Source organism: Zingiber officinale, chromosome 9B, assembly GCF_018446385.1.
Source record: "Zingiber officinale cultivar Zhangliang chromosome 9B, Zo_v1.1, whole genome shotgun sequence".
NCBI lineage: Eukaryota > Viridiplantae > Streptophyta > Magnoliopsida > Zingiberales > Zingiberaceae > Zingiber > Zingiber officinale.
Genome location: NC_056003.1, coordinates 29,886,583 through 29,898,627, shown reverse-complemented (window position 1 = coordinate 29,898,627; position 12,045 = coordinate 29,886,583). Strand labels below are relative to the sequence as shown.

Here is a 12,045-nt window from a genome sequence, read left to right as displayed (position 1 = left end):
ACGGCCACAACGGTGCATCCGCCAAAGAGGGTTTCGACCATTGGAACCGAACTGTAGAACGAGATCGATCCAGCCCGCGATTAAATGTGCTCAGGGCCCTGATAAGTAATTATCTTAATAGAACTTTGATATTGGAAAATATATAAATGGTACCCTCGTGTTTTAAGATATTCGAATGACACCTATTATTTTTTGGACCAAATTACTCACTTCATTGTTTTACAAAAAAATTCTTGAATATTTTGTTTCTTTATATTTTATAATAAAAAATAAAAAGAGATAAATTTTTATTTAATTGTATAACTAACTATTTTTAACGTTTGAAGATGACTTGGCATGCACATGATTAAAAAAATATTCAAAATCTTTATTATAGTCGCAAAGAACCACAGGGAATGAAATCAAACTCCAGGATTAGGCGAACTTCAAACACCTGGCCTATAAAGAAAACACAAAAAGATCAACTATATCAACATCTTTCATTCAACAGATCATCCAAGTTTCAACAAATCGACAATAAACGGATTGAACAGAGCGTCCAAAGTTACTGAGTTGAAATTTCAATATGATTAAACAGCCGATGGAACGACTGCTACTGCAATAATGTGCGATTTGGGGTTGTGGTTTACTGGAAAATACACGCAGATGGAAAGTAATAGTATTATTATCACTTGAGAGCATCATTATCACTTGCGAGCTTCGACCCTCTTCTGTTCTTTAGCTGCAAGCATAAGATTTAGATCTGATTAAGCGCATTGGAAAGAAATCAGTATGAAAAGTGAACAATAGTGGCAATTTGGTTAATCGGTTAGAACATCAGATAAGTATCTCGAAAAGTTGTACATCGCAATGCAACTCGCTGAAGCCTTTGGAAAGGGCTGTCATTTATCATTTTATTCTAGCATTTGAATGAGCAATTTGAGGTGAAATGAACAAAGGAATGGTCCATTTAATAACCAAGCCTACACAATCCTTCTTGGAGTCGGATGTAATATACAACCTCACAAACATGATGGACCTATTGAGCCTGATGAATCGAGAGAATTAGTCGGATTGGACGGTTTAGATAAGACAAAAGACCAGGCAGGTCAAATGAGTCCACTGACTCGAACAACCTGGACTAAGCATAGAATGATGAATCATTCCACTTGTCATACCATTCCATCAATGCAACCAACGGAATACATCTATCGTTCTACTTATCATTCCCACTCCATTCTCTCTTAACAAAGATAGCATAAAGGTAATATCTGAGTTGAATGGGATAGATGGCTCTGACAAAACCAACTGACAATTTGAAGATTGTGGAATTTCCAGGTAATATCTGAGTTGAACGGGATGTAGGATGTATAGCTTAAGCAATCATATCAACAGAACGTATAGTTAAAGGACAATTGCATGTGAAATTACATACCAGTTTTTTCCTCCTCTCTTTTCTTTGCAGCTTCAGCTCTTTGTTGTCGTATCAATGCAAGACGCTCTGTGAAATGAAAAAAATTGATTGAGACAACTTTAGAAATTAAAATCAAGGGATGTATTGCTTCTATGCAGTACAACGGATTTTAGTTTGACATTTTGCAGAGAGAATGACACTTTTAGAAAAGATTTAATAGGTGTAAAGTTAAATATATTTTTTGCACTGATCCTTGTAGTACCAAACCACTAACTACCATTGCCATCAGATGGCACAATATTTTCACCATGTATAAAATCCAATGTTGCCCTCCAATATGAAGTCTCATACAAGTTCAAGTACACTGAAGATACCAAAACTAAAATGAAAAGAGTCTGAGCCAAAAAGCACACAAAAGATAGATTTTCCTTTGTGAACTCAAGTCAAACAAAGTTTCAAGAATGAGCTGTGAAACAGTGCATGTTCCATTTAAAAGTCAAATTTTACAATACTATACTGAAGGAATGACAACTTTTGAGCTTTTATGTATTATAACTACACACAGATTGTGTAGTTCAATAAACAACAGGCAAATCGTGAGTACCAATATCAGATTGCATGGTTCAATAAAAACTCAAAAATATTGTAGGTAAAATACTAGTCTGTTGCATCTTATTAAATGGTTGTTTTAGAAAAAAATGAAGGAGCCTAGAAGGCTTTCAAAAGTGGACTACGAAAACATAAAGCTTATAAAAGAATCACTTAAACAAACAAGAGGCGGACAGGAAAAAGCAGATGGATGTTTGAATTTTACCCAAATCTTTCCGTGCTTGTTCAGTTTTCCCTTGTTCCGTCGCCATCATGTATCGCTCATGAGCTTTTTGTTTCTCTATCTCTTCTCTACAGAAAAAGAATAACAATAATAAATAAAAAAAATATGTCTCCTGCTTCTGAGGATTAACATTATGTGAACAAGACTACTTGGAATTTGATGTTATTCTTCAAGCATCGTTGTGAACCTAATAGGTTCGACTTACAACTTATTACATTATACAGCATGACATGAAGCTGATATGTTTTATAGAGACTGGAAAACCACAGCAAGCTGAACCAACATGACAAGATGCAGGAGGTTATAAATAAAAATTTCTTCCACCAGTTATTGCCTAAAGATTTGCAATAAAGATACAGACTACAATTTCATGGTAGCACAAGGTTAAAATGGACAGACGACAATGCAGCTGATGTGAGAAGTAAATGAAGCAAAGTGGATAATAGCCCAATGAAACAGATCATGCTGAAATGTCCATACCTGGCCATATTTTCTGTTAGTCAAAACCCAGGTCAGCCAAAACAAAAACCATCATTAAAGGTCACGCTTCGCTATGAAGCTAGCTATGTGCAAGACAAAACTTGGAAAAGTACATATGACATGGCGACAAATGCTAATCAGAGATTGATGTACAAAAGTCACAACCATGTTCTTTTTTTTCATTTACCTCACCACATCAACAACATCCATCATAAATCTGCCTACTTCACCTTTAATTAGTTCAGATAAGATGCTACAAGTTGATGTGTTACAATTTGTATTCTGTTCGGTATTAAAAGCCATGTTGATAACAAATTATATGGATGACGCGATAAGAAATATAAAACATAGAAGCTTAATTGAACTAGTGCCAAGAAAATTTAGCAGAAGCCACAACAAGAATCAAAAAGCTATATTTAGCATACCTTTCACGTCGAGAGAGTTCAGGGGTGTTCTCCACCTGCATTGAATTTTCAAGAGACAAATACATATTACAGAACTGATTGACAAGTGCCATGCAAACATGAGAATACTGTTACTCATAAACCAAGCAATATAGATATAAAAAATCCTATACTTTGGAGAAGCTATTTGTATAAGGCTACCAGTGCTAAATGGTCATAAAAAATACAAAAAATTGCACAGAGAAATATAACTAATAGGTGGAAAGGAATTTTTGAATATATAGAATGGCAAACATGAAAATTTGCAAGTTTCACTCAGCAGTAAAAAAATATACAATTTACAGAGAGAGAGAGAGAGTGAGAGAGAAGAGAGAGAGTTTTCTCTGTTCTCACTTACATCAGCTGTTCTAGCTTTTACATTCTTAGGTTTTATCAGATTTGGATTTTGAATCTCACTAATGTCAAGAATGCCCTTCTTTTTCTGCAAAAGATATAACAGTAGTGATAAGAGATGCAAAAATATAACAAAGCACATAATGGGTACCTAAGGAAGAACAAATGATATATATAAACAACAAGAAACAGAATTTGTTACCTCAGTACCATCTTCAGAGTCGTCACTTTCCTCCTCAGATTCATCCTCTTCATTATCTTCAACTTCCACTTGGACCTAGAGAAGTTAAAATGATATTTCTAGTCCTTACATCAAAGGGGGAAAAAAATCCTACAGATAGGATAACAGTAAGAGCCTAAAAGTCCCAGAAAATAGAAAAATAGCCATCGACTATATACACAAATTGATGAAACGAGATTTAGGAGAAATGTCTAGAAAATTCAGTGGTTAATAAAATTTGAAAAAAATAAAAATAAAAGTTGACATTTAGGAATATCCCCACCATTCACAATTTTCTGATAGTTGAAACTTAACTGAACCAATTAGAATTGTATGGCAGAAATTTATGTGCACCAGACATTCTTTTACACACTGACAATATACCTTCATCATAGCCTAATGGATTAGCAATCAATTTGTAAAATAATCAACTAAAAAATAGATTTCAACAAAATTTGCATTTCCACCATGTATGGCATGTAAAGTATAGTTAACAAAAATGTTGATCATTAAGTCCAACTTGAAATAAATTAGTGTAATTGCGTCAAATATGAATCTAGAATCATTGTATTTTTCCAAACTGAATTTCATCTTCTTTTTTTTTAAGGTGTTCAATTCATCCAAATTGAGATATTCTAATTAGGTGCTTCTTATCTTTATATGAGATAGCAGCATCTATAATTTTTACTTTCTTTAGAGCCTTTTGACTAAACACAGTCTCACCATCCTTGGTACACCCAATTCTTTCCCTCGATAATTCTCACACCACTCCCACAGCTAAAGAAGCTGATTTACACCAAATTAGACATAACTACAGTCCAGAATTGTTAATCTGGATTCATAGCAGGAAATTTATGACTTCTTTGGGTTCATGATTGCCATGGTAGCTCTTGGGGAAGGAATTGGTGAAAAACAAACTGATGCTGACTAGTTCCATTACCAGATGTGCTTTTATATGGGAAAAAAAACAAAAAGTGAATCAAAAGGATAAAAGACATCAATCTGCAATTCCCCAATAAATTAAGCAAGTCAGAGAAGAAAAAGAAAATAAAATAAGGGAGAAAAAATATTAATAATAGAATAAACTATCAACTGCTTGAACTGCAGTGAAAGATAAACATCTTTCATTATATCCACCACATAATTCCAAAGCCTCCTCTTTTTTGTTACAGTTCTCATCTAACCCTTCTCTAACTGGAAACAAGGGGCTTACAAACACAAGAACTGAATAGAAAAGCCTGTGTGACTGGAAAAGCTGAATCAATTGATGCATAGTTTTATTACTCGTTATGTGTTGAATAATTTTATACATACTCATAAATCTGTTGAGCAACCAAGAAGTAAAGCGTGTCTATTCAGAGTTATTGAAACGAGCTACATTCTAGCAAAATTGATGTAAAAAGAAAAAACAATCAGTAAATAACATTCAAATAATTGTACAGGGACAAAGGATGAGTATCTTTATATGAGCAATGCAATAGGAGGCCAATTAAATAATTGCTACATCCAAGATTGTCCATAGAAAATAGAAGGCATTATCCTCATTCAACAAGCTGAAATAACAGCCAACCTGTTTAAAGGTGCGAGGGCGAGCTGACGAACCAGAAGCTGCGATTTCATTGAATGGTTAAAACATGTCAGACAGAGAAGCTGGGAGCATATAAAAACAGAAACATCCAATCAAAGTCTTCTAGTATATGTAAGATACCCTTTCCCCAGCTATTTGATCCTTACAACAACTAAATATTTGCTGATCTCAGGCACACAGGAAAGAATCCACTGACAACCTAAAGATATCCTGACTAAAAATAATTATTTAAGAGCAACATATAAAAGGAAAGCATCTTAATTTCATACTACAAATCTCTTCAAACTCCAGTATAAGGCATTTCATACAAGTATTGGTGAAGAATATCAAGAAACCAAAAGACAAATAGATGAGCTAAGTGAAGTTGCAGAACCACCCAAACAGCATATATTATCTGGTCAATTATCCCACTGTATAATAATTTGAATTGGAAAGAAAGTGATGTAGGAGATGTCCTAAAACCACATTTGTTCAGGAAGAAGGGACTCCAGAAACATATCATGTGTTGTGATAGTGTGAAATACCCATATCCTACAGATCTATTTATATCCCTAGCACTATTTCAGGAAAACTTTAATGTGAAAAATGAAAAACAAATCATCTGCAGAAAACCATGTCCTATCCATTTCTTCACAATCCTTCACTTCAAACTCACTTCTAGTCTGTGGTACTTAAACAGAATTAATTTAGAATTACATGAATTCTTGATTAGTTTCCATAATGTTTTCCAGATTCTGCACACAGATATATCTAACATGAATATTTCATTAGTTACTTCAGAACATTGTGCGAGAAACAGAACAATAGGAGTGAAAACAAAAGTTTAACCAAACACTCTCATCGATCACACTCAACCACGATAAACAGCAATTCAGTCAGGTGCTAAATTGCCAATCTAACTTCCCGGATAGTACGTTGACCTCAACTAATTAGGGTACCATCAAAGGAAAATATGTGATTTGCAGACTACATGGCCTCACTAGCCCACGCCACTATCGGATCGAGCAATTGTTCATGTGCAGGCGGGAAACAGTGCATCGAGGAATTAGGACAGAAACCAAGTAAATATTGTCAACATCCGAACATAAACGAGAAAAAAAAAACCCCCGCAAACGTAGGCGGGACTAGAGAGCATCACCCATCTCTTCAGGGGTGGAAAAGTTTCTGCGGCCGGTGGGCTTGGCCTTGAACCTGCCCCTCCCCATGATCGACTGTGAAGATCCGGATCAAGATCGAAGATATCAAGGAATTCAGCTGATGACGACCGCGATTGCTTAGTCGCTCACCGAAACCCTAGAAGCCGCTTTCCCTATTGGGAACAAGCCGTCCTCTTCCACCCCGTTAGGGAATTCGAATGGCTCACTATTATCATTTTGTTCGCTGAGGGTTAAAATGAAAAAGCCCAACTAGTTGCAGCAAGGTCCATGTAGTTTGAAATACTTTTGTTATGTACTTTGAACCAAAGATACCATATATCTTTTTTATTTTTTATTTTTATGATCTAGATGTTGAGATTCCACTCCATTAATCTTAGAAATTTCATGTAGGATTTAAATTCTAATTCTTTTATTATTGTTGTGTGGATTTTAAATGAGTAAAAGTACTTTAGTATTTTTATATTTATTTTTTTCAATTTAGTAAAAATTATTTAAATTTGATTAAAAATTTTTGATATAAAAGTACTTAATTCCTATTATACAATTTTAATTAAAAAAAATATAATGCATCTTTTAACTTAAAAAATAAGGGTGTTTTTTTATGATTTTGATAATTTAGATACCTTTTAATTTTCATAGTTGATTAAAATAGATTAATGCTCTTAAAAATTAAAAAAATAGAAAAACAAATATGTCCATTTATATTGTCTATTTATATTATTAGTGTATTTTTTTCTAGTGAAGATATGAGGAAATTTTAAGGGGGCAAAATGAACGAAAAAAATCGCATCTTCGAGCGTTTTTTTACATGCCGATCCGATCCGGTCCATTTCCAACACAACGGACCCGAACCGGAAGCGTGCGTGGACGAGAAGCTCACACATCGCCGTCCCATTCCTCCACGCCGCCCCGCTCACTCCACAAATACGCTGCACTCTTCCCTCCCTAGTCCCAACCTTCGCCGCCCTCCCTCGACCCCGCCGCTTCGATCCGCTGTCGGCATAATGGGAATAGCCACCCTGTGGCGGCTAGGAGGCCGCGGGATCGTCGCCGCCAGGAGGCTACCGCTGGGCCTCCGCCCCGCCTCCACTTCGGCCTCCGCGACCTCGTGCCGGGCCGTCCTGTTACCTCGATTCGGAGGGCCCGAGGTTCTTGAGGTGCGCTCGGACGTCGCCGTCCCCGATCTGAAGCCGCGGGAGGTCCTCGTCCGCGCCCGCGCCGTCTCCATCAACCCCTTGGATTTACGGGTGAGTCCTTGAATCTTTCACCTCCCCGATCAAAGAATACATCTTTGTCAGAGCGAAACCCAATTGTTTCCCTTAATGTGAGCTCAGAAGTGGTTCGATTTCAACTGAATAATTTTCGTGGGATTTCATAATTCGTATAATTGCCAGATGCGATGTGGTTATGGTCGTTGTATATTTGAACCACTGTTGCCGATAATCCTTGGTCGGGATATTAGCGGTGAAGTTGCAGCCGTAGGAGCTTCCGTTTCTTCATTAGATGTTGGTCAAGAAGTGTTTGGAGCACTACACCCAACGGCTGTGAGAGGTACTTATGCGGATTACGCCATTCTCTCAGAAGACGAGCTGACAGTCAAACCAGCTTCGATAACTCATGTGGTATGTCAACATGGTTTGGATGGTTGATACTCCATGATTTATTTTCGATGATCTTGATCACCTGCCTGTTTTCTGATTGAATAAGATCTTGAATCTTTTGATGAGCTATTCTGAAACTTTCATCAACATTTATATAGTTAGTAATTGTAAATAGGGTTGTAAACGAGCTGAGCTGAGCTGAGCTGAGCCAAGTTTTGTGGTATTCAAGCTTGTTTGGTAAGATAACTGAGCCAAGTTGAGCTAAAATGAACCAAGTCATTGAAATGGTTGATTATGCTTGGCTTAGTTTCTTTTTTATAAGCTTGATTCATTTAGATATTATCAAGCTCTCAATTCAAACCTGTTTGATTGTTTGAAACTTTTACATTTTAAAGCTTGTTTGGTTCGTTATTGAACTTAATAATAGAAGTTTGTTTGTTTATTTTTAAATTTTTTTTTGTTTATTTATCATGTTGATAAGAGTTTATTGATAAACATGGTTCACAGACTTTATTCATGAACATTGTTCACAAACCGTTCATAATCTCTGTTGATGAACATTAACGAGTTGAATACATATGTATCCATTGTTCATTTAGTTTAACAAGTTATTCCAACTTGTTCATTTAATTAACCTTGTGTGTATTGAACGAATATAAACAAACTCTTACCAAGGGTAGAAAGAACTTCTATCGTATTTTCATCTTTTCTCTACTAGAAAAGATTGTGCCAACAACAATTAACCAATATACATGTTGTTTTGGCTATCATCTTTACTTTTCTAGCACCAGAGCAATCTAGCTTCTCTATCTCTATTTATGATGAGTCATCGTTGCTTTATGATCCTGATCTTGTAGGTGTTATATTATACCCTAAGTATTGAATGGTGTATGAAAAACTCTCTCATTTGAAGTAACTTTTGTTTGTTTATTGTTTCTCTATGTTCACTGGTTGGAATAATTAATGATTTTATACTCGAAGAATGTTCTTCCTCCTGACATTTGCTAAGCTTGAATCTTGTGCTGCAGTATATACAATCTAGTTTGTTTTTACTCATTAGCATATTAAGGTTACATCTTAGGTTTTAGATAGTCTGAAACCAGTGTATCTTCTCTTTGTTAAGTCTATATATAGAGCTCCCCAGCGAAGTAGCATGGGGACTTGTGTCTTTTGCCGGTATGAGTAGGTGAATTTTGTTTATGGATTTCTTAGCAGTAATGTGATCTTTGTCAAAACTGATTCAAGATTGCTCTATTCTAAGTCAGATGTGAATAACTTGGAATCTAATAGACTTGTTGATTCATTCTTTGAGGACTTTGTGATTGTACAGGAAGCCAGTGCTATTCCATTTGCTGCCTTGACAGCATGGCGTGCCTTGAAAAGCACAGCTCGAATAACTGATGGGTATGTTCAGTTTCATTCTTCTGATCTTTTCAGAAGCAAATGTCAATTTTATAATGTCCTTTTGGCATGTTAAAAGGATTGCTATTTACATTAGTAGAATGACAATTTTTTTTACCTGACCTGTTTTGCAGTTTTAGCTTTAATACTTTTATGTTGTTTGTTCTTTTTAACAATCTGTGCTCGTATAAGTTTATTTCTTTTGATGCATGGAAAGATCTGGCAATGTATCAGAAATGTGAGAATAATAGTTTGGCAAAGAAACGTGATAGTCTAAACAGTTCATTTCATTTGAATCCAATTATGATTGCTTCAGAAATTCTTTCTACCCTTGTTCTCTTCTAACTGAACTTGTGGCATGGCGTGTGCTTTCTGCACAATGTGTTTTCAAGATCAACAAACTTTTAAATTTCTAAATGCTCGTCAAATGATATGCCTTCTTAATAGGAATCCACAGTTTGTTTACATAATCTCTTTTTTTTTCAAATGTTATCCTCTTATCAGACAAAGAGTGTTAGTGATTGGCGGGGGAGGAGCAGTTGGTCTAGCTGCAATTCAGATTGCAGTAGCTGCCGGCTGCAGTGTTTCTACTACATGTGGAAGCCAGAGTATTGACCGAGTGTTATCAGTTGGTGCTGAACAGGCCATTGATTATACTGCTGAGGTAAGGGCACTCTTTATATTCATATGTGTTTACCATCACTATGTTCCTATCCAATACTCATGAGATATCATGCTGTGATGCATTTGCAGGACATAGAGAATGCAATTAAAGGACAATTTGATGTTGTTCTTGATACCATAGGTGCACCTGAAACTGAGAAGACTGGCATCAATCTTTTGAGGAAAGGTGGACATTATATGACGCTGCAGGTTGATATCTGAGAAATATTTATTTGAATCATTATCATTTTTAACTCCTTCAGACAACACTTTGTCCTGTTGCTCTTGTCTTTATGCTGTTGTATCGAAGCGCATCTCTTTGTAATATTATAGGGTGAAGCAGCTTCCTTGGCAGATCGGTATGGATTGCCGATCGGTTTGCCTGCTGCAACAGCTATTTTGCTAAAGAAGCAACTCCAATACAGATATTCTCATGGAATAGGTACAAAGGCATTTTTCTTTTTCTTATCTAGACACATTTAATTACTAAACCAATGCCTGAAAGGAAAAGGATCACATTTTTATATAGGTTAATTTTGATGCTATATTCTTGTGAAGTGTATTTATCATTGTATTTCTTGTTTGAGATATTATAAGGGGTTGCTATATGATCATTAATTCTTCAATGGTCTTGAAAACTTTTTTTTTAACACAAATAAACAAAGTAATTGTACTGCAGACTGGGTGCAACCAACTCCTGTTGCATCAGAATTGAATTGAAGCCATTAGAAGATAGCTCCAAACATTATGCTTCTATCAGCTGGCAACTTTTAGATGATTTTAGTTACTTTTATCACAATGTTCCCCACTTAATGGATTCTCAAGATAAAAGCTCTCTTTTATCAACTATTACTGCTGTTCCTTTCATGCAAGTGTTTGAAATTTAGGACTTCCATTTAGGTTACTGAATAACACAATCTGATCATGTTAATCAGATTACTGGTGGACGTACATGAGGGCGGACGCCGAAGGTTTACATGAGATTCGCCGACTGTCAACAGCAGGGATGCTGAAAATTCCAGTAGATAAGGTATTTCCCATTGCAGAAGTGCAAAAGGCCCATGAGGTGAAGCAAAAGAGACGTGTACCAGGGAAGGTGGTTTTAGAAGTTGCCTGAACAACCCCAGTCACATCTCCCTCAGACCCAATGCTGGAACGTATGTTTTCCATTTTTTCCCCCCTTTTTCCCCCGTTTTCTCTTCATAAAAATTTGCATTCTCAAAGGGTTCTGCTAACTAAATGTGCAAAAATACATTCCACATCGATCCACCCAATTGTTTGTTCAGATAAAAATTTCCTTTTGATAATTCAGGTATGTGTTTCACCAGGTAAATTTGAAATAGTTTATACATTCAAAGTCAATTTTCGAAATATTTGTGGAAATTTCAAATATTTGTGAAAAGTGTTTTGTGTGTCTGCGTGCGCGCGTGTATATATAAAAGTTTGCACACCCTATGTGGGCGCCTCTCTTGCGAGGAGACGCCTTCGATCATTAGAGGCACCTCCCCATATGAGAGGCGCTGTGTATATGTCTCCTACACAATTTTTAGTATGTGTGCTTTTCAGGAGTTGATCTAGGTACCTCAAGTGTTGTTGTTTTTTTATTTTTTTAAAATCACAAATATTATATCCTAAATTTTAAATTTTAAACCCTAAAAAAAAATTTAAAATTATGCACCCTAAATACTATATCCTAGATATTAAACTCTGGACCCTAAATTCTAAACTCAAAACTTAAAAAAAAAATCAAAAAAAAAAAATTACACAACCTAAATATGAGCATCTAATTTTTATTTTATTTTAATTTTTTTAACTTGAACATTATAGCTCAATCTACTAATCTCTAATTAGCTTACTCCCGGAGCTAACAAAAATAAATTAAAAAAATTGTACATGTTTTGAGTTACACGCAG

The 12,045-nt window shown here is 35.6% G+C and overlaps 2 protein-coding genes across 2 annotated transcripts; one reads left to right on the top strand and one right to left on the bottom strand.

Annotated features, from left to right (window-relative positions):
- Positions 1-441: 441 nt before the first annotated feature.
- Positions 442-6,678, bottom strand: LOC122023450 (28 kDa heat- and acid-stable phosphoprotein-like). The gene is made up of 8 exons (XM_042581561.1): positions 6,449-6,678; positions 5,293-5,330; positions 3,705-3,779; positions 3,507-3,590; positions 3,131-3,165; positions 2,208-2,293; positions 1,415-1,480; positions 442-721 (listed from the first exon to the last, which is right to left on the bottom strand). The coding sequence occupies exons 1-8, from the start codon at positions 6,513-6,515 to the stop codon at positions 687-689; spliced, it is 486 nt and encodes a 161-aa protein (XP_042437495.1). The 5' UTR covers positions 6,516-6,678; the 3' UTR covers positions 442-686.
- Positions 6,679-7,315: 637 nt separating this feature from the next.
- Positions 7,316-11,503, top strand: LOC122025519 (reticulon-4-interacting protein 1, mitochondrial-like). The gene is made up of 7 exons (XM_042584330.1): positions 7,316-7,714; positions 7,862-8,089; positions 9,399-9,472; positions 9,974-10,133; positions 10,223-10,342; positions 10,466-10,574; positions 11,068-11,503. Exons 1-7 carry the CDS (start codon positions 7,472-7,474, stop codon positions 11,247-11,249), a joined length of 1,116 nt encoding a protein of 371 aa, XP_042440264.1. The 5' UTR covers positions 7,316-7,471; the 3' UTR covers positions 11,250-11,503.
- The last annotated feature ends 542 nt before the right edge of the window (positions 11,504-12,045 follow it).

Bases quoted from the DNA above. Each gene is read 5' to 3' on its own strand.
- LOC122023450 (XM_042581561.1), bottom strand. From the start codon at position 6,515: ATGGGGAGGGGCAGGTTCAAGGCCAAGCCCACCGGCCGCAGAAACTTT. The intron at 5,331-6,448 runs GTGATGCTCTCT...ATGAAATCGCAG, and splicing joins TTCCACCCCTGAAGAGATGG to CTTCTGGTTCGTCAGCTCGC. The intron at 1,481-2,207 runs GTAAAATTCAAA...TTCATTTCACAG, and splicing joins ACAAGCACGGAAAGATTTGG to AGCGTCTTGCATTGATACGA.
- LOC122025519 (XM_042584330.1), top strand. From the start codon at position 7,472: ATGGGAATAGCCACCCTGTGGCGGCTAGGAGGCCGCGGGATCGTCGCC. The intron at 10,134-10,222 runs GTAAGGGCACTC...ATGCATTTGCAG, and splicing joins CCATTGATTATACTGCTGAG to GACATAGAGAATGCAATTAA. The intron at 10,575-11,067 runs GTACAAAGGCAT...CATGTTAATCAG, and splicing joins CAGATATTCTCATGGAATAG to ATTACTGGTGGACGTACATG.